Source organism: Procambarus clarkii, chromosome 7 (genome assembly GCF_040958095.1).
Source record: "Procambarus clarkii isolate CNS0578487 chromosome 7, FALCON_Pclarkii_2.0, whole genome shotgun sequence".
Lineage (NCBI taxonomy): Eukaryota > Metazoa > Arthropoda > Malacostraca > Decapoda > Cambaridae > Procambarus > Procambarus clarkii.
Window position 1 is genome coordinate 7,952,518 of NC_091156.1, and position 25,895 is coordinate 7,978,412.

At 40.9% G+C, this 25,895-nt stretch overlaps 1 protein-coding gene across 1 annotated transcript; it reads left to right on the top strand.

The window, feature by feature from the left end:
* Window positions 1–10,751: 10,751 nt before the first annotated feature.
* Window positions 10,752–21,413, top strand: LOC123761472 (uncharacterized). Its single transcript, XM_045747500.2, has 10 exons — window positions 10,752–10,920; window positions 11,713–11,970; window positions 12,917–13,169; window positions 13,582–13,808; window positions 14,404–14,561; window positions 17,292–17,467; window positions 18,219–18,340; window positions 18,497–18,652; window positions 19,094–19,355; window positions 19,904–21,413. The coding sequence occupies exons 1-10, from the start codon at window positions 10,765–10,767 to the stop codon at window positions 20,623–20,625; spliced, it is 2,490 nt and encodes an 829-aa protein (XP_045603456.2). The 5' UTR covers window positions 10,752–10,764; the 3' UTR covers window positions 20,626–21,413.
* Window positions 21,414–25,895: the final 4,482 nt, after the last annotated feature.

A 25,895-nucleotide genomic window follows, 5' to 3' on the forward strand; every position in this document is an offset into this window, starting at 1 on the left:
GGGGAAGCAGATCCCTGACTGGGCATAGATGGAGGGAGTCGCTAATCGGGCCATGACCCCAAACCTACTACGGTGAGCCTTGCTTCACCTGGGCGCCCCCGCCTACCTTCACAATGCGATGAGCTATAGCGGCTGACAGGAAGACCTTCGCGTCCTTAATATTTAACTAGTCGGGGTTTCTGTGGTGGACCTTCGCTCCAGCCTTCCATTCTTCTTCTTGGCTCGCTCGCTTGCCCGGATTCTGACTGTACAAAAACGTGTGACGTCAATGGGTGAGTATAGGGATAAGACCAGGGTGGGGTAGGGAGACGGGTGACCTGTGTATACCTGGCGGTCTTGTATACCTTGCGATCTTGTATACCTTTCAAGGTATACAAGACCGCCAGTGTGCCTCCCAGAGGAACATTGGCGGTCACTATACACGGTAATGAATAACCTTACAGAGACAAGATAGTGAGTGACCGTCCCGAGGCCTACAACACCATGAGTTACCCACGGATTATGCCAACTTTTTTCGCGACATGAGTGAGATATTTGAGTGCTGCCACGTGTACCAAGCTCCCTGACTCACGGTCTCAGATGTGGCTCGCCTGCAGGGCCACAGATCACGCCGACCAAGAGAGTGCGAACATGAGAAACATTTTAAGGTCTTGATTCAAGGCTTATTGTTCTATGACCAGGCTCCAGCAACCATTCCTAAGTGATAAACGGCATGTGTGTGTGTTGCCAGTATGTGAGTGAATTCTCTCAATTTGCCTCTCCGTAAAAACTATAACTGTTTTGCCTAGCCGAAACCTTTGAAACCAATCAATCCATCTAACATATCGAGGCACAGAATATGTCAATATTACTGTGCTTCGATTTTAGTATTACGTTGCATTTTTTAGGTGAGGGGACGGGTTAAATATCAGGAGAAAAAACTAAGCCAGTATGACTATAAAGCCCATGAAAGAGAAACGAGGATACAGCGAAGAAACTGTAACCAAGTACTTGGTTTTGGTGTAACCAAGTACTTGGTTTTGGTGTAACCAAGTACTTGGTTTTGGTGTAACCAAGTACTTGGTTTTGGTGTAACCAAGTACTTGGTTTTGGTGTAACCAAGTACTTTCAAGTGCCAATCTCTCATGGCACACTAGTAGTATGTTATTAATTACTGTACTTGTTAATACGTATATTTTTGTATTCTTATTGTGCTAGCGTGCCCTTAAATAATGATGAAATTGCCTATATATTCTTGTGCTCAAATTGTCATAGAACGAAGGCACCGTTGTTAATCATTCTGCTCAAGGGAACATTCACGTTGAAAGTTGTCTTGGGAGACAATGTTTCACCTGTGATGGTTTTATCATCCCGCTCCAGACTGGTGCTGATGAAGGGGACGAGTGAGATGAGTGAGGTCCAGGAGGGCAGAGTACTTGTACCTGTAGAGTACGTGTACTGTACTTGCAGGGAACCTGTATCTGCAGAGTACCTGTACCTGTAGACGATTTCAACAGAGCTTATTCTATCTCAGCCTGGCCTGGATGACTGCGGATGAAGTTGTACACTAAGGAGTCCACGTCCAGCCACCTTCCTCAGCAGCAGCGGATGACTGTAGATTCCATCAAGAACGTAAATTACAAGGTATACACCCAGAGCTAAACCCAGCTTCTCAGTATGTGTTTACACTGAGTTTACTCTAGTCCTATAACTAGACTAAACTATACCTGGTGGCTGGCCTTAATAATCCTCCCGCGGTTGATAGGCATTAAGCCCAATAGCAAACCAAGTAATTATACTGCTAGCAACCCAACTGTTGTCTCGGAAGTAATGGACTTAGCCTATATGGCTTCTAAGTTGACGCTATAAATACTGGTGCAAAGGTCACACAGTAGAAAGCTGGGCCACAACAGCTTTCCTCTCGACAAGATTATGCTGAAGCTTCCCGCTTTCCTATGTCGACGTTGAAGCGATCGACATACATATGGATACTGTTGTCATGTTGATGGCTATTCAGAGAGAGACAATGATATTCTGTGATATATATCATTTATGATAATGAAGCCCGTCGGTTATATTTCTCTAGACTGGGTCAGGACGTCTAGTCTATGGGTTGGTTTATGGTTATATATCCTCGTGTTTACTGAGACTCTCTCGTGTGTGTGTGTGTTGTGAGTCTTGCTTTATGTGCTGGTGTGAATGTTAGTTTTCTACTGCTCTCTTCCTGTGTGTCTCTCTCTCTTTCTCGCTCTCTCTCTCTCTCTCTCTCTCTCTCTCTCTCTCTCTCTCTCTCTCTCTCTCTCTCTCTCTCTCTCTCTCTCTCTCTCTCTCTCTCTCTCTCTCTCTCTCTCTCTCTCTCTCTCTCTCTCTCTCTCTCTCTCTCTCTCTCTCTCACTCTCACTCTCACTCTCATTTTCTCTTCCCCACTAGTGCTCTTTCTCTCTTCGTATATTTCACGCCTTTTCTTCCCCTCTAGCACCTCCTCTCTCACTCACCGTCACTCTCTCTTCCTCTCTCGCTTTACAAATCTAAAAAATAAATATAGCTAATTGTTGTTATGGCAAAAGAACAACAAATTGTAACATGTTTCATATACATGATATATTTTATCATGAGGATCTTTCTCCCATGAATTTAGTGCAGTGTTGAAGATTTGCTTCACAGTACTCTGCACAGTGGAAGATATTAGGAGAGCCATAATAACTAGGCTAAACTAAAAGACTATAACTAAAACAATAACGTGACTGAAAATTACAACAAACCTAACCTAATATAACTTTTAGTTGACCTAACCTACCCTTAATCTAACTAACCTGCACTCCACCAAGCCATATCTTAGTCAAACTGAACTTCATCTAACCTAATCTAACTAGGGAAGCAACTAATAACACTTGCCTATCTCCCGGGTACCTATTTTACTGCTAGGTGAACAGAGGTGTACGGTGAAAGGAAATGTGTTTAACAGTTTCTGTGCTACAGAACAGTTTGGTCCAAAGTTCATTTATATTCTTACCTATAATTCACATATCATGAAGAATACTTCTTCGAAAAACATAATGACAAAGGTAAGGCTTGGCATATGTCACGATAGATGTGCCAGCGTGCCAGCGTGAGTGTGTTTGGTGAGGCGTTACGGAGGTCACAGGTCAAGTGTGATGCCAGGCTGAAGACATCGCTGAATAATACTATAATGGCTATCTTATACTTCGCGTTGCCTGATGCTGCTAATTACCCGCAAAATTCATGGTAGCCTAAATTGTGCGGTAAGAGCACTGATTAATTAGCTTCTTCTCGGTGTTATTTTCGTGTCACTTTCTGGGGAAACTTTTGTATTTCGTTCAACAACGTTTTGTTTTGAGGTCACGAGGCTTAACTGGCGGTATTGATAACTTATGTACTGTTGTTGGGAGCGCCGGAAGAAAGGCAGGGGGGAAGGGGGCTCTTGTCTGCTGGTCTTATGTTAGTGTCTTCCTCCTCTTTAAGAGGAAGCGGAAGGTAATAACAAGAGGAAATAGATCAAGGAGGTTCGACAACTGGGGTTCCGCAGGAATAGTGGTTCCACTGTAGTGTTTTTTTTTTTAAACTGGTGAAACATTTTTTTTGAAACTGGTGAAAATCCTGTTTTTCTCTATGACTGGCTCGGGCCTGTGAAAATAATCTGACGCACAGAGACTTCACTGCGCTACAGTTCATGTCCGGGTCGGAACTCCAACTTGAGAAAGAACACAAATTATCAAAAAGAGTTAGGAAAGGCAATAAAACTCGAGCCAGAATTGAGGTGACTGATCGAATAACGACAGACAAAGAGGCAATATTTAACATTTGGAACAACAAGGAGCAACATGGATGGACCAAGAAATGCAGATAAGTCATACAAATATCAGAAAGGCCTTGGCCGTAAGTAAAAATGTATCAAGAGACTAGCGTTAAGTATGGCTATACAGCACATTTTTCGAAGAGTCGTAAATAAATTGAACTGGTTAGAAGGAGAATTTGCTGAAACAAACTGCAGTATATACCTACAGAAACTGCGATCAAAAACATGAGAAAAAGGGTTTCATGTTATAAAACGACCTTTTAGGCTGGACTTAGAAGCAAACACGCAAGTTTGTAAATGCGTTTGCATGAGTGCAATACGGCGAGTACTCTTCCCCACATCTTATGCTTCTTCTTTTCTCGCTTATATTTAACAAAGTAGTACCAAAAATTTCATAAGGAATATGTGTCTTTGTCTCTTACGATTTATCTGTCTTTCTACTCCTGGCTATCCTTCTTGGCTTCCATTGTCTACACTGCTGCTTGTAATTACCGAACAAGACTTGTAGCTCAACATTTACGCTGTCACCTTTCACTACAGTCTGTCCCCCCCCCCCCACTCTCTCTCCTGGCCGGGGCCGCTCCTGCCTCTGTGTTTATACCACCTGGTTCTTACCAGGCTCGGCAGGCCCATTGTTCCCCCTCCCACCACCTATAATGAACTCTCGTCTTGCTGTGCTTTACACATTAGCTTTACACATTCTGTTAGCTAACGCTGACTGAGGGTATAATTGCTCTTTTCATTTTATTAAAATATTTAATATATAAAAACGAGTGAGAGAATAACCGCGATATATACTTAAAATTTGTCTCTCATTCTTTATAAATCTGAAATAAAAAGTACACAAAATTAAATAAATTAGTGATAGCACTAGTGGTCATACGCTTATGTGACCCAAAAAAGGGCCCACATGTCCGGAAGACTTGGTGCAGCATTGAGCTGATGGTCCCTGACCACAGCACGCGCCATACGCTCCAGCATGACATTACTGAATGTCCAGTCATTATACCAGTAAGACCTGCAGGTATAAAGTACCTGGAGCATTGCGGTTACTGTCTCTACTCTCGTGTTCTTGACGATATCCTCACAATGCATAAAAAATTTACCGTTGTAGACTATTGAACGCCACAACACAGTTGGCCACGACACAGCGCGTGCCCCTTTTTACGGCAGCTGCATAAATCACTATGTATAACTATGCTAATAAAAACACGAACACGGGAATAGCGAGCACTCTAGCAATACTGGAACCCTTCTTCCTAAACTGTGTGTGTCTTGCCGCTTTAGACTCTCCGTCCCAATATAATTACTATGATGTTGTTATGTGTATTTACGCTAATGTATTTACGCTAATTTGTAATGTTAGCAGCTATGTTGTACATTCTTGGTGGCTTATAAGGCAGTAGTACTTTTTTGTCGTATATATCATGTACGGGAATATATAATATATATATTTAGGACGCTAAGTCCGAAATGTAAAATTTAATCTTACGGCCAGTTTTTACTGCCGTTCCTATTATGGTTGCTACTTCCTGCTTGAGAACAATCTTCTGAAAGTTAGAAAATGATTCAAGCTGACACCTCTGATTCAGTACTGTAGAGAGTACACAGTGGTGTATGTCTTTAGTACACTGGCTCTTGACCTCTAATTAAGTTTAGGCTCTTCATGTGTATAATTTACCACCTTCACGTACATAAATGTAGTGCCTTCATGTGCATAAATGTAGTGCCTTCACGTACATAAATGCAGTGCCTTCATGTACATAAATGTAGTGCCTTCACGTACATAAATGCAGTGCCTTCACGTGCATAAATGCAGTGCCTGCACGTGCATAAATGTAGTACTTTCCACGTGCATACATTTAGGACCTTCACTTATGTAAATTTGACACATCCACGTGCTAAATGTAGCATCTCCACGTACACAAATGTAGAGTGTTCACGTGTATAATTTAGCGCCTCCATGTACATAAATTTAGCACCTCCACGTTCATAGAGACAAATGTACTTATTTGTTCTAAGTACAGGCTACATATTTCGTATTTCCGTTACCATGGAAACATCCGCACGTCGCGAGTCCGAATGCAATTTGTAATTGGATTACTTTGCTGCCGCTTCCTTTGTCCTTCGTCAGTAAAAGAAGCATGATAGAGCGGCTGCAGGATAAAGCAGCAGCAATAGCCAAAGTTCCACCGCGGCAGCACCATCTTGCTGGCTTCACTCAGCGTCCCTTCATCAGATAAGTGATAATCCTGTGAATGTGTTTGTTTACCTCAGCGTGCAGTGTGCCGCCTTATGAAGGCCCGATACTCATCTTGGCTGTCACCGTCTCCTCAGTTAACTTGTCTTTATTGTATATATTCTAGATGTTGTCTGCGCCAATCTGCGTGTAATTGCTGTTGTTAAGTTCAGCGATTGGTATTCAAGGCTTTTTGGGGATAAGACGCCCATGGCTCTGGGAAATTTTGGAGTGTGTATACTCACCTAGCTGTACTTGCGGGGGTTGAGCTCTGGCTCTTTGGTCCCGACTCTCAACCGTCAATCGACTGGAGTACAGATTCCTGAACCTACTGGGCTCTATCATATCTACATTTGAAACTGTATGGCGTCTGCCTCTACCACATCATTGCCTAATGCATTCCATATGTTATATGCCTAATGCATTCCATATGTTATATGCCTAATGCAATTCCATATAACTACTCTGATACTAAAAAAATTCTTTCTAATGTCTCTGTAGCTCATTTGGGTACTACATTTCCACCTGTCTCCCCTTGTTTGTGTTCCACTCGTGCTAAATAGTTTATCTTTGTCCCACCCTGTTAATTCCCCTGAGAATTTTGTAGGTGTTTATCATGTCTCCTCTTACTCTTCTGTCTTCCAGGGACGTGAGGCTTAGCTCCCAAAGCCTTTCCTCGTAGCTCATATCTCTCAGTTCTGGGACTGAGCTGTGTGTGTGTGTGTGTGTGTGTGTGTGTGTGTGTGTGTGTGTGTGTGTGTGTGTGTGTGTGTGTGTGTGTGTGTGTGTGTGTGTGTGTGTGTGTGTGTGTGTGTGTGTGTGTGTGTGTGTGTGTGTGAGTGTGTGTGTGTGTTTGTAAATACTAGACTCGATTATGAATGTACGCCTGTGCATATGTATGAATATATATATACATTTAAGTGTTTAAGTACGAATGCACGAAAAGGATATATATATATATATATATATATATATATATATATATATATATATATATATATATATATATATATATATATATATATATATATATATATATATATATATATATATATATATATATGCGGAAAATCCACAGAGAAATATGAAATGAGGTGAACGTTTCGGCTCTGTTAAAGCCTTTGTCAACACCAGACTGACTGGTCTTTCAGTCAGTCTGGTGTTGACAAAGGCTTTAACAGAGCCGAAACGTTCACCTCATTTCATATTTCTCTGTGGATTTTCCGCATAAAATGATCAGTGTTTTGTGATCGTCAATTGCATATATATATATATATATATATATATATATATATATATATATATATATATATATATATATATATATATATATATATATATATAATATAAAATATAGACGTCTAGACGTGAGAGTGGAGTATCCCCAGTTCATCAGCTCTCTCTGACTGAGGAATCCAGCATATCAGATGAGATACATGCCGTTCTTTCTCCTACATTCCCCAGTAGCAGACTCACCCCGGTGACTCCTCTCTTACCCTCTGGCTTTCTTGCACAAAGGCATATATATATATATATATATATATATATATATATATATATATATATATATATATATATATATATATATATATATATATATATATATATATATATATATATGTTGTTTAATATGACCGAGAGGGTAAGATAAATGATTCTAACATGAATCTTCTCAATATTTCTTAGGTTTTTTCTTCACTGTCGGGAGTAGTTGAGAAATTAACTCTCCAAAGTTCATTTTCACACTTTAATTTATGGTCTGACGCCTTGAAGCGTTTCGCAAGAACACTTCTTATATTTTCAAAGACAATTTTACATACTCAGATCGTGCTTATATTCGTGTTTGGGTGACGTGTTAGGATACAAATTTTTTGGGGTGAGGTGACAGGAAACAAATCAATGGGAAAAGACAGAACACGAAACAATGGGTATATACAATAGGTATATAACAATGGGTATGCATTTATCTCCTTGCTTCTGTGCTGGTTCGAGGTCTTGAAGTGGGTAGAATATAATTATGTATTAATTGGCTGTTTATTGCTGGTTTTGACTTTTTGATGTGTAGAGCCTCGCTGATGTCGAGTCTCCTGTTATCGTTGTATCTGTCCATAATTTCTGTGTTGCTTGTTAAGATTTCTCTGGTGATGGTCTGGTTGTGTGAGGAGATTATATGCTCCTTGATGGAGCCCTGTTGATTATGCATTGTTAATCGCCTAAAGGCTGTCAGCCACAATGATCTCAGAATATAGGCAAGACATCAACGTCTCTTTCTAGGCGATTAACTATGCATAAACAACAGAGCTCCATCAAGGAGCATATAATCTCTCTCTCTCTCTCTCTCTTTCTCTGTCTCTCTCTGTCTCTCTCTCTCTCTCTCTCTCTCTCTCTCTCTCTCTCTCTCTCTCTCTCTCTCTCTCTCTCTCTCTCTCTCTCTCTCTCTCTCCATGTGGAGTTCTGAAACTAGTCTTCCGCTCCTTTCCTCTACTACCCATTCCCCACAACACACTAGAACCTGTTTTTCCTACTTTCCAGCTAGATGAGTGGTGGGTGGCCACCTATCCTGCCAGTGACTGGTGGGTGGCCACCTATCCTGCCAGTGATTATATTTATTTATTTATTTATTTATAAAACCGCCAATCAGAGACGTACAGGAAGCGGTTACTTCACATTAGGAGAAAACCGGTAGTAGAAAGGGCCTCTAAAGGCAAACTTCTTGTTTTTCTCTCCCATCTAGTGATGCACATTTGCATATTATGAACACTGAGTTATGCCTCGTGTCGCTCCCATCTCCCGGCCTGATATACAGCCTCCTGTATGCTTATCGCCATCCTTGGCTGCGGAGCACATTACACGAAAAAATAAGTTTTCTTTAAATGACATGTGAAATACTGAATTGGCTTCTCGTCTTTGTCTTTTCTGTATTTACGATTAATATTAATTTTGTTACGAGTCCAGGTCTTAGGGTTTTAGCTTTAAAGTTCTATTCACATGAACGATTGGTATATCAAACGTTCCGGGTAGCCAGCATTTCCTGATTTTCTGAGAGATCAGCATTTTCCCATGTTCTGAGAGATCAGCATCTTCTCATGTCCTGAGAGATCAGCATCTTCTCATGTCCTGAGAGATCAGCTTCTTCTCATGTTCTGAGAGATCAGCATCTTCTCATGTTCTGAGAGATCAGCATCTTCTCATGTTCTGAGAGATCAGCATCTTCTCATGTTCTGAGAGATCAGCATCTTCTCATGTTCTGAGAGATCAGCATCTTCTCATGTTCTGAGAGATCAGCATCTTCTCATGTTCTGAGAGATCAGCATCTTCTCATGTTCTGAGAGATCAGCATCTTCTCATGTTCTGAGAGATCAGCATCTTCTTAGAGATCAACGTCTCATGTTTCGAAAATCAGCATCTTATTATGTTCAAAAGATTATCATCTCATGTTCTGAAGATCAGCCGGGTTTTCTCCCGTTCTAAGTAATCATACTCTTTATAACGTTCAGCTTCACAAGCTGCCTTTAAATGTCTTAGAAGATTCACGGTCTTCAAATATCCCCCAAAAAAATATTTGTCTTGGCGTATTTAAAGACACCAGGTTCATCATCATCAAATGTTCCAAAAACCTTAGCTTCCTTCAGAATATAAATGATTCCAGCTTCCTTGACAGTGTTTCAGAATAGTTTCATGAAAAATGTAATGAAGACAAGTTTCTTTTAAAATTTCCAGCTCAGCTTCTTGCAAACATTTCAGACATTTCTTGAATACTTCAAGAACTAGTCATTTGTGAAAGTTCTAGATCTGTTTCTACTACATTTTAAGGTGATTTTCGTAAATGATGCAGAAGATGTAATATATATATATATATATATATATATATATATATATATATATATATATATATATATATATATATATATATATATATATATATATATATATATATATATATATATATAATATTTATCATGAAGCTTCGTCTTTCAATTAACCACATTAATCAGATAATATTTGACAGATCGTGTTCGTATATATATGCAGTTGCAAATAAAAAATAATCATTGACATAATACCTTGTGACACATGCTTGGTTTAGCCTGTCAATACTACAGAGCACAGACGTCATTCATAAATAAATTGAAAGTACTGTGCATGACGTGAGCATACTTACGCCAGGTGGCGCTCAGTTCCTGAAAGGAATACTGTCACTTAGTGGTGCTCGTCTTGGGAACGTCAGCGCGCGGATAGCCACTGTCTCGGCTTCTTCATCATCGCTGCTGCAGTCAATTACACTTGAGCATGTAGTTTCGTATTTATTTCTCAACTTTGCTGAAGTTTTGCGTCAAAATCTGAATGAATTTTTTGAGGAGCTGTTGTTTTATATTCTCTCAATTTGGTATATCATGTCGCTTAACATGCTCGAGAAATTTCTTGAGTTTCCTTCAAACTAAAGCTGGTCAAAGGGTCACCTTCAGACCAGTACTGGTCAAAAGGGTCACCTTCAGCATACCATAATGTCCACAGTCATCCAGCTGCTGATGTCCTTAGCCAACCCTTGTATTTTATGGTTATGGAATTCATCATATCCTGTGAAGATTTAGTCCCGAGTTCAGTTGTAATCTCTCTAGGAAACCTCGGATTTTATAATACTTTTTATTAACAGGAGCGTACACGAACAGACGAGTGAATAATGGAGACTTCTCTCTCCCCTTACCCACAGATGAGGGCGTGGGTGCTTATGCTGGCGTGTGTGTGGGCGTGCGGCTGGTGCCACGCCTCCTCGCTCATAAGGATCTCCGCATATGGGTACCCGAGTCCCTTTGGCTACGGCAGGGTGTCCTCCCCTATGATATCCTCGACGCGGCCCAGGCGGAACGCCACCTTTGTCGCTCCGGTCAGTGTGTGTATACGTTTGTTTTTGTTTGTATTAACATATTTAGGTACATCTGCACTTGTGCAGCTGCCCTAGACTATATGAAGGGAAGTACAGTGTGTCAAAAAGCTAGCTACGTGAAGTAATTCCCATCACACAGGATGGTTAGTCATACAAAAGCATGTGATAAGTAGTCTGCACTGGCATACTCTGGGTGCACTATGAGGATATCATAACACAAGAGTGAATAAGGTAGCAGTGTTACTAAAAGTGATACAATGTGTGTGTTCTCACCTCTGTGCGCTAACACTGTGCTTTTAAGCTCTTGACCCCATGACTATCAATCTCCGTTAGCTTATTGCAATGGTTACCGACTCTCTTGCCGCTTATCATACCTTCTCTTGACACTGTGGGGAATTAGTCTCAACAGTCTCTCCTTCCGTGCTCATTCCACTCACTGTTCTTACACTGAAGTACTTCCTTGCATCCTCTATGACTCGTCTGGCTCTAGTTTCCACATAAGTCTTCTCGTTTCACCCACTTGTACCGTTACTCTCCTTTTATTTTCTTTGTAAATTCACTGTAAAAGTACGTCTTTTATTCCCCTTGTCATGTGTAGTTTCCGGAATAGGCTTTCAAACTATATTTCTCATATTTATTTAAAATAAATGTAAATTCAGACGGCTTATTAAATTCTTGTGTAATTTCCTATTCGTATTCATAGAAGATTAGCAGATTTGATATTACTGTGCGGGATTGTGACAAATGGAAACCAAATTGTGTAACTGTTCATATATATCTATATCCTTGCAGAGCTCAGAGATCATTGTCGAGGGTGATGACGGCAGTGAAGATACACCACCTTCTATAGCCCCTAACGACCACGTTAGGGAGGACGAGGAACCTCAGGAGGACAATGATCCCTGGGAAGACGATATTCATGGCCCCACGAATGAAACGTTGCACCCCATAAGAGTACGAATACCCATCAACAGGATGGGAGTGGCCGCAGGCGGGCCCAGGAGGAAACTGCGGCCCAGCCTTCTAGGAATCAGGCGACGTTCAAAGACGGTAGGTCCCCCTCACAGGGTCCACCTCACGAGGTCCACCTCACGGGGTCATCCTCACGGGGGCCCTCCAAGTACAAGCTCTCTGGAGCTTTGGGGAATAATTCAGCGTCAGTCTCTTCGGAGTCACTCAGTGTCACAGTCAAATGAGTATTAAATCACACATTAGAGACGGGAAAAGCTTACTTTTCTCGGTCTGATTAGAAACTGTCACTCTCACTGTGTCTAATTTGTTTCTGTCTCGTTGTTGTGTCTTGTACTCGTCATTGTCACTGTGCTGTGTCATTTAATCACGCTCTCATTCATGTCATTCAAAATCTAAGTTCCTCCGGTGTCACTCGGAGTCACGCTGCCTCTTAAAGGGAGCTGTTACTTGGAGCAGCGTGCAGGCCCAAATGTCAACTACAATCCGGTTGGTCCAGCACTTCCTGTAGGAGCTTGTCTGACTGTTTCTTAAAAACGTCCACTTTTTGATCCGACAATATTTCTCATATCTGGAATGGAGGCTTAGGCTATTTTGTCTTACGATAATTCTGAATTTGAGTTAACCGTTTTCTACCGTATATACGTACATATACTTGGCTCTTAAATTGGTGGGAAAATCATAGGATAATTATTTACAATAATCTTCCTGACTTCAATATTTTTGTAATTACTGTTGGTGATGAATTGTTTTCTTAGAAGCTAGAGAACTGAGAGCTGTGTTGGCTACGTCTTTATATATATTCTTACAGTCACGCCTCACGCCCCTGTTTTGTTGTATTGACCCCTTAAAGTAAGTGCCGTGGTGTTTCATTCATCACCCGCCAGGCGGATCAAGCAATGAACATTTACCTGTCCAGTGACCTACATTTAGTATGATGTGGAAGACCCTGTGCACAACTAATTATTTGTCCACTTGCAAATCTCTGTCAGTAACGTGAGCCGTGATACCAATGTGTCGCCAACAGCATGGGTCCACCACAGCGAGAAGTGCAGCGGGACCTCCGTCTGTCCGTCCTCCGGCGCCACCTCCATCGCTTGCTCAAGGTCTTTTCGGACCCCCGGCGCTACCAGGGTTCGGGGTTAAGCCTCCTGCTCCACCAGTCTTACCACCGTCCACACCCACTCCTACCATGATGGGCAGCGTTGGACCACCAGCTATCCCACCACCCATCAGTTCACCGTCACCCCCACCTGGAGCTGACCAAGCACAGGTCACCGGTAAGAACTTTCATTTCACTCTAATGTATGTACATAATTTATAATATAATTTTCCACCCATATCGTTCTACTGAAGGACGTCAGGCCTAAGTACAATGAACATACTGGTCAGTAAGGTACTGCGGTAGCAAGGTCAAGGATATGTCCTTGTGCTAGCTTTGTCATTTAATACTTGACATGTTTACATCTGATTTCAACTTGAAGATTTAGTGCTTTGTCGGACGTCATCGACAATGATCTTCCTGCTGCCAGGACCCCTGAGATATCTGACCTTTTCGTAAATACATTGACTTGCTATTTTCCGTAGATTACCGATTATTCAAGCGAAATAACCTTTCAGTCAATATTGTTTGTCAATCAATTTATCATCATCTAATTCACAATAATTTTCCACCTGCCTTAATACGGGAAGACATCAAGTGTATGAACACCGGGGCGACGAGTTCGTTCATGGCGGTGCTGTCTCTCCCGGTGGGATACAACGCCATCCCCGTGTTCGAGGACCGGCCCACCATCGACCCCACCATCAACACCGCCTGCAGGATGATTCCCACCCAGCTCACCAACGACATGTTCCAGCTCATTGTCTCGGACTTGGAGCGGTGCGGAGTGAGGGAGTGTCGCCAACCTAATGGCGAGGTGAGCTGCCCTGTGTCTCGTTGGCGGAGTTAGATGAGTCGCTTGATCGCGTGATGTACAAGTGTACACACGCACTCAAGTGATACTTATTGTCTTATCTCTCTCTCTCTCTCTCTCTCTCTCTCTCTCTCTCTCTCTCTCTCTCTCTCTCTCTCTCTCTCTCTCTCTCTCTCTCTCTCTCTCTCTCTCTCTCTCTCTCTCTCTCTCTCTCTCTCTCTCTCTCTCTCTCTCTCTCCCCCCCCCTCCCTCCCTCTCTCTCAACTGTTTATTTTTCGATGGTATATGAAAAATATTATTTATTTGTTAACATTTATTTGCTAGTTGATCGTTTTGTATGTATATGAATCACTATTTCATTATAACAAAACATGTTTAATTATTGAGAGAGATTTGAACAAAATCTCTAAAAAAAGTTGCCATGGACGCTTTTGTATTGTGTGCATGTGAGGAATAATGAAACTTTCCACGACTACAAAAATGATCTATACAATATATGTATCAAATTTTTCCCTTTACGTGAACCTTTATATCTTTCATATCTCCTTACAGTACTCTGTTCTGTATAGTAGTGTATAGAGAAGACTTGATGTTGCAGACTTGGTTGTGTCTCCAGCTACGGTTCCCGCTGGTGAACGGCCTTAAGCTTCCAGAGGACGAGATCATCCAGATCAGGTGCCGACCTCAGGACAAGGTGGCCCAGGACACCCACATCCTCAGGGTCGCCACTGCCAAGTATGCTGCTAAGGAGGCAATGTAGGCACCCATCTCCCATTCTCCCTCTATTCGTTTTCTATCATGGACGAACGGAGGACTAAAACACTTGTCTAATTGCATGATTTACTGATATTTTTGATCTACTTAATCTGGACTAGGGATGAAGTTAATCGCGGGTTTAGTTAACAACAGGAAAATGGTTATTAGGCCTTTTACTAAAGATGGGCTTTCTGCTTCTTCGTGGACAGCCGCTACTTCTTTAGCTAGTTGAGTGTTTTACAGTAAAGCATATTTTTTGCTTTTATAAAGCTCATATTTAATACATTTTGTATTGCGCCATTCTAATTATAACATGAAGATATAGTTTCTGTTGTATGTGTGTGTGTGTGTGTGTGTGTGTGTGTGTGTGTGTGTGTGTGTGTGTGTGTGTGTGTGTGTGTGTGTGTTAGAACGAGACATTTACAGACTCAGACACTAGATCGTGTATTAATGATTTAACACGAAAGGCGACATTTCTTAACAGAATATAAATAATGTTAAATATTACTTTCTCAAGACTTTGAACAGCATCCATATTAACAAATTACAATAAGTTTCATGTTATAAATTGCTTGGAAATACATTTATTTGATTTATTCAAAATAGTTCTTAAAAAATCTTCCAGGAATTCACACCAGAGAGCTACTATTCAAATATGAATGCAATAAAAGATTGAACTGTTTTTCTTCAACATTTGCACTCTTATGATAGCTTTTGCATTATTAACGAATCAGCTCAGTGTGAAGATATCTACATTATACAGTTATTAACTTGCATCAAACTTATAAATGGGCTAATATATAAAATATATTCAGGGACTAATCTGGTCAAACGTAAACAAAGACTAATTTGGGTGCAATATATATACCAGGCTGGAGACGACCTATCGTCTTGGAGGGAAGCGCCTCCAGGTGTTCAGTACAGAAAAGGACCCGAGAGTTAGATATCACACCTGACATGCCCCACGAAACTCATAGCAATGGTAAAAAAAATCAGTAGATCGTGCAATATTGGCAAAAATATTAGGAATGAGTTCTGAAATTGAAAGAAGTAGCTATTTAGGACTCTGTATGCCAAGATTGTAAGATCTTGGCATTGATCGATTGTAGGATCTTGTAAGATCTATATTTGGAAGATGTTGCACGCACACCTGGAACCCTACCCTTACTAATCACGTAAAGAAACTTCTGATAATCCAGAAATTTGCCACCAGCTTAGTCTTGGAGTTTAGAAGCATGAGGTTCAGGGAATGTTTCCAGGATCTTGATCTCACTATATCGGAAAAAATGTAAGACATCTATCGTAAGAGGGTATTTACACACAGGAGATCTCGCCGTGGTGCAGGCAGAGGGGACAAATGCGGACTGTTTGAAATGGGAGAGACCTGGACTGGGAGACAGAAAGACTAAAAGACTGGAAGCTGAGTGCATGGATGAGTCAGTGGGATGTCCACTGATGTCCAGGAGAACTGTTTAGTGTTATGGTACTGAGGAGGGAGAACAAGCTGGGAGAAATAGCCGAGTGTTAATACATGCAGTCAAAAATACATATGGTAAAACCCAATTACATCGATCTACAAAGCTCCGAGGCGAGACCAGGAGCTAAACTCCGTGAAGCTAGTTAGGGAGAATCCTGGTCACTATCTTTACATACCAGCATATACAGTCGATGATACATTTGAATGACACATATATATCTATAATACACAGTGGTATAGGAGGTGGAAGCAATGTATGATGACAAAAGAGAGGTACCAGCCCTGACCAAGACACTCTTCACAGCGCTCTCACTGCTCTCGACTCTTTCAACGCCATTAACTCTTACCTACTGGGAGCCTACGTTGACGTTACTCTCTTTGTTCTTTGCGTCTGTTTAATGTTTTTTCTGGTTTTATATTTACGCATTCAAATTCTAATTAATACATCTATGAGATTTTGTGTATAAATTCGTGATGCTTATTTTACTACAAATTGTATTTAAATTAAGTTTTCTTTGCTCTTCTTCTTTGCTATGGTAAGAAAAGAAAGCCATATATTTTACCACTTAACTATTTTTTAAGCTTCTTAGTATTTAGTAATATATTCAACATGTCTAATGTAACTATGAAATTCTTTAACTTGAGTTATAACATTAAGGCAACTGGGTTAGAGATTAGAATAAGAATACAATAGATAACTAACCAGTGAAAAAATAATTACTCATTTAAACTAAAAGCAGTTAATAACGTTTGTAAAACTCAATTCTTTTATATAGCAATAATAAAGCTTCATTGGTTGACCAATATCCGGCAGATTTAAAATATGTGCTTTACTGCGTTACTGAGAAATGCCTCTAGTCCTTTGCTTGGGAAAGACTAGGTAAAATGCCCCAATTTACATCTTTAGACTCTGAGTTTAAATTGGTTGGCTAAATGCCCCATATTCTGGCTCTAGTACTGTACATGGGAGCCTCCGAGTGGAACTGGGCTCAAAGTCCATAATATCATTATTCTATATAGCTTCTTTGTCACTTTTAACTTTTTATTACAACATTCTTATTTTGTATTTTCTTTTCATTTTTTGTTTCTCTTTTACACTAGATATTTCTCTCTCTCTCTCTCTCTCTCTCTCTCTCTCTCTCTCTCTCTCTCTCTCTCTCTCTCTCTCTCTCTCTCTCTATCTCTCTCTCTCTCTCTCTCTCTCTCTCTCTCTCTCTTTCCTCTACAATTAACCCATTTTTCAACGAATTCAGAAGTGGAGGCGGCTCCACGTCGATGTTCGAGGGAGGCCAGCAGGAGTTCCAGTGTGAAATTGGCCTCTTCAGAAAGCTTCCGGGAACAGAGCTCTTTGCGTCCATAGTGACACCAGAGGTGGAGCTTGACTTAGGGGAGGAGGTACAGCTTCGGTCTATCGTGAGGGCCGGTGATGGTAAGTATATTTGATGTAGTCAGTATTTCAGTCGGTGCTGTCCTGGGAGTCACTATAATGTTGACAATTCTTAACAACTTCTTACTTCTAAATCAGAGCTGGAAATGTTGCTAAATCATGCCAACCTTTATTTTATTGCATGCTTTTTCTAGAGCTTATTGTATATGAACAGTGAACGACATGAAACTCATAGCTTATATTCAAGCTTTCTAAGCTAGTGCTTCTAGTTTAGATAGATTTTGCACCTTCTTACAATAGTTACTTCTTCTCTATACTCTCAGGCAGAACAGTGGCTCTATTCTTGGTTATCGACCTAACAGTTCTCGAGTGTAGGCTGATATAAGGGAAGGAGGGAATTGTCAGAGAAAAGCGCCAAGCCATTACGCCTATATAGCACTTGGAAGGGGGTCAGGAAAAGGAATTTGGGATGGTACGGAGAGGAATTGGTTAAGGGTTTCAAAATGGCTTATAATGGTGCGTGGAGCAAAGGTTAGAAGCTATGTTACGCATTACAATACTTTAATCACATAAAATAAGCATCTGGCGAGATTTATAACTGAATAAAATCAAAATTTCTACATTAAGTTCGCTGAATAGTAGTGTTAAGATTCAAGGCCACTAACCAAGTATAGGTGGCGGTCACGTCTCTTGCATATTTACTGTCGCGGCATCGTTTATTGAGGTATTATGAGGCACTTATGTATACCACATGTTGAGCTACATGTATGATGAGTTGGTGTACCTGGCGCAGGGTGGCAGTACAGTCGCATCACCACCATCATCATACAGAAGGTGGGGGCCCCGCGGGCCCGCTCCATCCTCAACGCTGCTGACCTGGTCTTCGCTGACGGCTGCCGTAACCCCTCCTACAAGGTCATCCTCACCTCCCACTTCGTCCTTGACCTTAATCCATAGCTTAGTATTTGTATAATATAAATTCTATATACTGTGTGTACATATACAATGTTGTGATAGATAATAACTTCGTATTTAATCTTGAATGATAATATCCGACGTTGGATCCTGTAGGTAATCGCTCGCAATCACCCGAAGAGGGATCCACGGAACCCATTGATCAACAACTTCACTTTCCGGATGTTCATGTTCCAAGACATGGAGGTGGGTGACACGCTCATGATCACCGCTAATGTCATCGGCTGCGTCGACGCCAAAGACTGCGCTCCGGTGCGTAAGACGTCTGTGATAACGTGTCCATGTAATCTGCATATGCAAATTCTGCTATAGTTGGTGATGGGATAAGATTTGATAATTGAGCGTGCTTATAGGAAGCTGTCAACGTGAATAATTAGTTATGTTGCGTGTTTAGGCAGATAAATAGTTATTTTTATATTTTTTATTCATATTGGTGGACCGATGTTGTGTTTTTGTTCAGTGCTCAGACTGCATTGTGCTCTTGTCCTGTGTGTTGTTCAGTGTTCAATCTGCATTGTTCAGTGTTCAGTCTGTACTGTGTTCTTGTTCTGTGTGTGTTGTTCAGAGTTCAGTCTGTATTGTGCTCTTGTTCAGTGTTCAATGTGATTATTTTATACGTGTATAGCTTTATTTAGGGAATATGTCTCTCATAATTAAACATGCATGACTAGAGTGTGTTCTTGTGTCCTCCAGACCAACTGTGGCCCGGGAGACGACGATCTTCTTGGGTTCGGTAGGAGGAAGAAGCGAGCGGTGGAGCAGTTCACCTTCACAACGGTTGTCCCACCTTCAGGTATCCTCTCCTCGTCCTCCTCGTCCGGGCCTCCTTACCCGCCTCCTATCACAGGGCCTTCCTCTGCCCCGCCGCCGTCAGCGTCCACCAGCAACTCCCACTGGGCACACGAGAACACTACCAACTGGAAGAGGAACTTACCCGTCAGGGTCAAAATTCCTAGTAAGCTGTAGAACTGAATGCTTCTAATTTGAGTCTATCATGATCTAAATACTTGACGTTTTGTACTAATACACATCATGTATTCAGAAATGTGCTTGTAATATCGAATTTATAAAGAGTAGTTTATTTTGATGAGTAAATATGGTAAATTGTGATTTTACTGTCTGTGGTAGGGTTGTGAAACTATTGTATATTATGTACATGATGAGTAACTATGTTGGAGACCAGTATCCCCTGAAAATGTATGTAGTGATCAATAATATTGCATCCGGTCAATTCTGGAATTTTGACTCACTGAGAATTGTTTTATCTCTCGCTGCTGCTTCACTCAGTTGTCTTCTACAGTCTCAAGACTCATTTTTACTTCACTCAGTATCATCTAGTTTTAAAATTCACTCTTGTTTCAATGAATTTGAAAACATTGTAACGTTCTAAACCCTTTTTATTACATGTGTTTGATGTTGAAAAATGGCATCTGAGAGTATAATTGATGAGTTTTACCAACAAATTTTTCCTCAGTTCTTATACTACCAACTCTCTGTTTACAGATGATAAGGTGTATCAGGAGTCTATTGAAGCCCAAGAATGTCGCCTTTATTTATTCATCACTTTAGGAGTGGCTGCTGTCTTCTGTATTTCCTCCGTGGTCTTTGTGGTCTTTACCCTCCTTCGTGGTCGCAATAAAGAAATGTCTTCGTCGGCTCCTGTAGCGTCGATGATTGGCCAGATGGTTCCAGTGCAACCCATGTCACCACCGTCCACGTATTCAAGTTCCCTCTCGACTCAAGACTCATCAGCCAGCACCTGCAGTCTGCCGTTGCCTAACTTCGTCGTGCCTTCGACAGTCAGACATAGAAAGCGTCAGGTCAATGCTGAACTTCTGAAAGTTTTTGACAATGAACATCATTTTCCCTATGGCACTTACCACCCAGGAATGCTCAACTATTATGGGTACATGGTGGTGCCTCGCAAAACACGAGGCAGGGTTAGTGAGAAGAAATCTCTTCGAGCCATTAAAAGAGACCAAAAGCGTCATCAGTTGGACGAACCTGAGTTCGTATGTCAGTGTTCCAGTAACCACGTTGACAGTTATGAAGATTCCAACTCCAATAGTGAGAATCACAAATCAATTATCAGAATATTAGCTTCATCACCTGACGCTGAATCATCTACCCTCAACCGACCCCCAAAACCGGTTCCGAGAATGCAGAAAGGTCTTGAAAATATCTATAGTGAGATTACAGTCAGCAGCACACCGACGATGGTCTGAGAAAATACACACTAGAGTTTAACGCAGTGCCATAAATTTGTACATAGGAGGTGACATAAGGAAATATTATATTTTTAATACTATTATTTATTGTAGAGTGGGTCATAACTGTACCAAATTTGACACTCATGCCCTGAAAGGTCTTGAAAAGTGTTAGGTAAGTGCAATAACTCAGCAGACAATAATAACATGCTTGAAAGATTAGTGACTTGCAGTGTTGTCCCAGCAGTAATTATGAGCCAAAAGAACCACCAATCACAAGTAATTCTAAAGTGAATTTATAATCCACTATCTTGTATTTCGCAAACAAAAAAATAAATCAATGAGATACCAAGGAATCTCAGATGGTGATGGAGTACACTCTCGTAAAAGTAGCTGGATCTTGAGTGAAACCCAAATATTTTAACTCCTGTAAACCAACTATACAATTAATTTTCAGGTTTTATGTTATATTTGCGTTCACCTTCCCTCAGGGCCATGTTAGGGTAGGGTCTCCCGGAGTTGTTAATCCAGGTATTTTAAACTTAAGTACTTAGACGCCTTCACTGGCCTGACTAGTGCTCTCTAGAAGAATTTAGAGTTGTCTGTTCTGCACTGTGGGCTGACGGACTTGAAGATGTTGCCTCCGGTATGAAGGGCGCGACACATCATGAAGTGGTTGGGGCTTGTCCCCCTAAGCATGGTCAACATCTTAATGTTACAAATCAGCCCTGGCGTGCCTGGCTTGAAGAGCTGCTAGTCCGGTAGCACTCAGCAAGCGAGGTGACCTAGTAAAGAAAGATTTTTCATGACTTTGTCCTCACAGGTGTATGTGTATGTGTATATGTGTATATATATATATATATATATATATATATATATATATATATATATATATATATATATATATATATATATATATATATATATGTATATATATACATATACTGTATGGTCAATAAGCTAATGTAGTCGCCTAATAACTCCTCTCATGGTTGAAAGCCTTAAAGCCCAACACCAAACCAAACCAAAAAAATCACCCTGTGTTGAACTGTTGAGTGATATATAACTCGTTTTAGTTAGTGTTGTGTACTTGCTCAAATATTCCAGAGGTTAACAAAGCTAAATGACCATTTTCTTGTATATAGAGTTAAAGTTGAATTTGGTTAATTGTTTATACGACTGCTGATTCCTACATACATATAGACCCAATACCTGAAGACTTTAGGAAGCATGGCAGGATCTTCATCCTGGTAGTTGTGATGTATGTTACCACGTTACAGATCATAGGATCAGAATTGCTTTCTTTATTGAATTGTATATACAAGTATTTTGATCAATAGTGAAGTATTGCGCCAATCATTTAACTGATAGTGATGTGATTCAGGATGTCGTCATTGCCACTGAAGTGAACAACGTAGCTGGCTGAATAATGTATCCTCGTGGCACTCCTCTCATTATTCGAGTATGACGATTCTTACTCCATCTAAGACGATTCTACTTTCCTATATGTCATCCATTCACTCTCACCATTTTGCAAGTGTTTCCAGATGCTTTGATTTTTTGTAATCATTCGTTCGAGTGACATTTATCCAAATACGTTAACAAAGCCACATCAACTTTATAGCTTTGGTCAGATGTTTATTGAGCAGATAGGTCCAGAGGTCTTTGTTCCCGTCTACCTTGTGGAGGTTCTGGTGATCAATGACTCCGCGGCCCGGTCTCCGGCCAGGCCTCCCAGTTGGTCGTCTGGCCAACCAGGCTGTTGGACGCGACCGTGGTGCAGATACTTTCCCAATTATTTACATCTCTCTATTAGTCATTCAAAAGATCTCTGTGGGATCATTGTCTCCATCATTTAAACATCTTTCACAGCATCACTGCAGAGGTTGATGTGAATGTGTAAAGAGCCGCATCTTTATTTTTGTCTACCAAGCGTGGTCAGCAAGAAGTCGTGCACCTCAGCACTTGGCTATAGAAGCTCATCAAGGAAAAGTCCCCTTACTGCCTCACCACATGACTGATAATATTAAATATGGCTTCTTCACGCACTCACAGCCACTTGTGGTAGCCAGGCTGGCTATCACAGGTGGCTCACCACAGATGGCTCACCACAGGTGGTGATGCATTGTCTTGGACCAGGAAAACTAACAGAGATTACAAAGACCCTTCAGATGATTAATAAAGAGATATAAAAGCACTTGAATGATGATATCATAATGTCACGGAGACTTGTTGAACCTCTCTGTTCATCATATTTCCATGAGGACTTGTTCTATGTTTTGATGACTGGTTGGTGATGTCCTGGGAGATGGCCCGTAGCTGCAAGTACATTTAGAGTAGACCATTATTTCACTAATTCTTATGCTGTCGGGATTCTCTGAATCCACATATATGCACATTGTATAAGACTTCTTCTTCAGTCTTCTGGTTGTTGTATATAGTAATTTTATGTTCCTGTCATTATTTTTAGGATGTTGAGAAGCAATTAAGATACTGTACTGATATTATTGGAATATACATTATATATAATTTTATATTTATACATTTATATATACAACCCCCCCTCCAACTGTATTGGAGGGGACCTAAACATTCTCTCTAATGCGTTATGTGTGGTTTCCTCCGAGGCTAAGGGTCCCCTTCTTCCAGTCAGAAGTTATATATAAATATATTATTAACCTGAATATTGTAAATGAGTTTGTACAGGTTCATCAGCGGGACTTACTCAGGGATAAGGAAGGAGAACAACTCCAAAGTAAACGCTTTTATTCAACTGCCCAGAACACTTCCTCGGTGCCAAACGTGGCCTCTCTTGTCTTGCTCTAACTCTTCTCAAGCTCCTCTTTTGTGGAATGTGTGCAACCTGTCTCGAGAGTCCACCATAGTCATTTACACATATGCTTTGGCTTGGATAGGAAGAGAAGCACAGCAGCTTTATAAACACAATAATCAGTAGCACACTAGAAGTTCAGCAGCCTCAGCTCAGAGCTGTTTGATGTTGTCTAGAAGCTTATGTTGGCGAACCGTATTAATAAATGTGTATCCTTCTTTGCTTCTGGTTTATTGTTTTTCTCCTCTCCGAGTTTTTTAACCATCTTAGCCGACATTTTTAAGTAATTTCGGAAACTTGATTTTATCAACAACCTTTCCTTGAGCTTTTTAATCTGGATTGCTTGTTCTATAACCACTAGTTATAGTGGTTATAGAACATGCCTGCTCTCTGTCCAGAGACGCTACAAACGGGACAGAACCTTGGTGCCTTATACTGACCTGACTATACATCTTTAAAACAAAAATTAGTGCATGAACTGTGTGTAAACTGATTGTTTTTTCAAAATAATTTAGGAGGTTAGCCAATAGATGTAATTATAACTCGCAAATTGTTGGAAAAAGCTGTAACAAATGGATATATATAAATAAAGTTTTAAATGGATTAACTCAAAATAGAGCTCAAAACAATGGAAAGAAAATGTAGTTTATTTTCATAAACGACTTTAGTAAATGCTGGTTTGGAAACAGGCTGTTGATTTATGGCACAAATTACCAGGCAACATAATGGATATGGGATCGCTGGATTGTTTCAGGCGTAGGTTAGACATGTATATGAATGCGTTTGGGTGGATATAAATAGGAGCTGCCTCGTATGAGCCATTAAGCCTTTGGACGCTTCCTGTATCTTGTTTGCTAGTGCAGGCTAGTAGTCTCGCCTCTCATCCCGTATATGACCTCCAACCTCCTGTGAGATGGTGATGAAGAGTCACAATAACGTGGCTGACAAAAATTTTGACCAAACCCCACACTTCACTTTCTAGTGTGTGGTTTGGTCACCATCTTGTGAGATGGTGATATTTGGTGATCGTATTTACCTGAACATTCCTGAGGGACACTGTCTCTTCTAGCTGATTTTTTTTACTGGAGTGTTGTCTAGGCATTTACGTCTTCAGTGGATAGGTGATTCCATGGATTTATTATTGTTATCCTATGGTGTAATTTTTTTGTTTTCAGTTTTGCATTGTGGCAGGCTGTGGTTCATACGTCAGGTTACGAGCAGTCGCGTCCAACAGCCTGGTTGACTAGTCCAGCAACCAGGAAGCCTAGTCGATAACCGGGTCAGGGGGACGTTGAGCCCCGAAATCATCACAAGGTAATCGCGAGGTAAAGGCGGCGTCTTGAGCTGGAAGCTGTTGCCCCATATGTGAGTTACATTGAACATTCTGATGAGTCGTCTTGGTTAATATCTTCCCTTTTATTCATTAGCTTGAAGGTATTGATGAGGTGGGAAGAAATAGCCTAAGCAATTCTATCCTTATGGGACGGGAGATATCTCCCGTCACGCAGGGTGCAGTCGCACCTCCACAGATCTCCAGTATCAGCTCTTGATACTGGTAAATGGCTCAAAAGGGCCACCACTTACGGGCTATTCACGCCCGTGCCACCTTTTGGGTGGCTTAATCTTCATCAATCAATCATTATCCTTATGGGATGTATTGTTATTATCTTAATAAACTTACCTGAACTTAAAATTATCGATGAGATCAGCCCTATCATGTCTGATTTGTATTGTTGATAGTGTGAGCCCCTCAACCTTTCCAATGTCCTTTTGAAGATGATTTCTCCATGCTAGGCATATTTACTTTCACCTAATGCCTTTGCTCACCTAGCAGTAAATAGGTACCCAGGAATTAGTCAGCTTGTTTTTGGTGGTTGCATCCTGGGCGGGGTCAGTAATTCGACCTTGGGGAAATGTGGGGGGGGGGAGAACCTCGATATAAGCCTAACGTGTATGAATACACTCTGGCTTCCTGTCCCCCGACACAATGCATTATTATAATTATTAAGAGCACATTCGTGTTGCTGATAAATGATAGCTGATGTGAGTATTGTTATGGCCTACATGTAATATCTTGCGTTTTTCAATACTGAAAAGTATTTGCCAGTCATCTGTTCATTTGTGGAGTTAATGTAAATATTTCTGTAAGGCCTCAATATCGCCTGCGCTTCCCACTCTACCACTTATCTTTGTTACATCTTGATTTACAGTCCATTGTCTGCCGATGGTAATACATTCACTACCCTGTGCTTGCACGTGGGTGTCCTACACGCTGTCGTACAGTCGGTAGGTAATCCTGCATATGCTCCATCCTCCACCATCTTTTCCTTTGTATTAGAGTGTAGATTTCCATCACTCTTTCCTTAAGTTTCACTGCAGCCAGGTTAACTTAAGCCGTAGCAGCTGCCTTTGTCAGCTAAATATATCATCAGACTGTGGCTATGTTCAGTTGATATCC

Excerpts from the sequence above, each read along its gene's own strand:
- LOC123761472 (XM_045747500.2), top strand. The coding sequence starts at position 10,765 with ATGCTGGCGTGTGTGTGGGCGTGCGGCTGGTGCCACGCCTCCTCGCTC. Across the intron at positions 13,809-14,403 it reads GTCGCCAACCTAATGGCGAG|ACTTGGTTGTGTCTCCAGCT; the intron begins GTGAGCTGCCCT and ends TTGATGTTGCAG. Across the intron at positions 18,653-19,093 it reads ACGCCAAAGACTGCGCTCCG|ACCAACTGTGGCCCGGGAGA; the intron begins GTGCGTAAGACG and ends TGTGTCCTCCAG.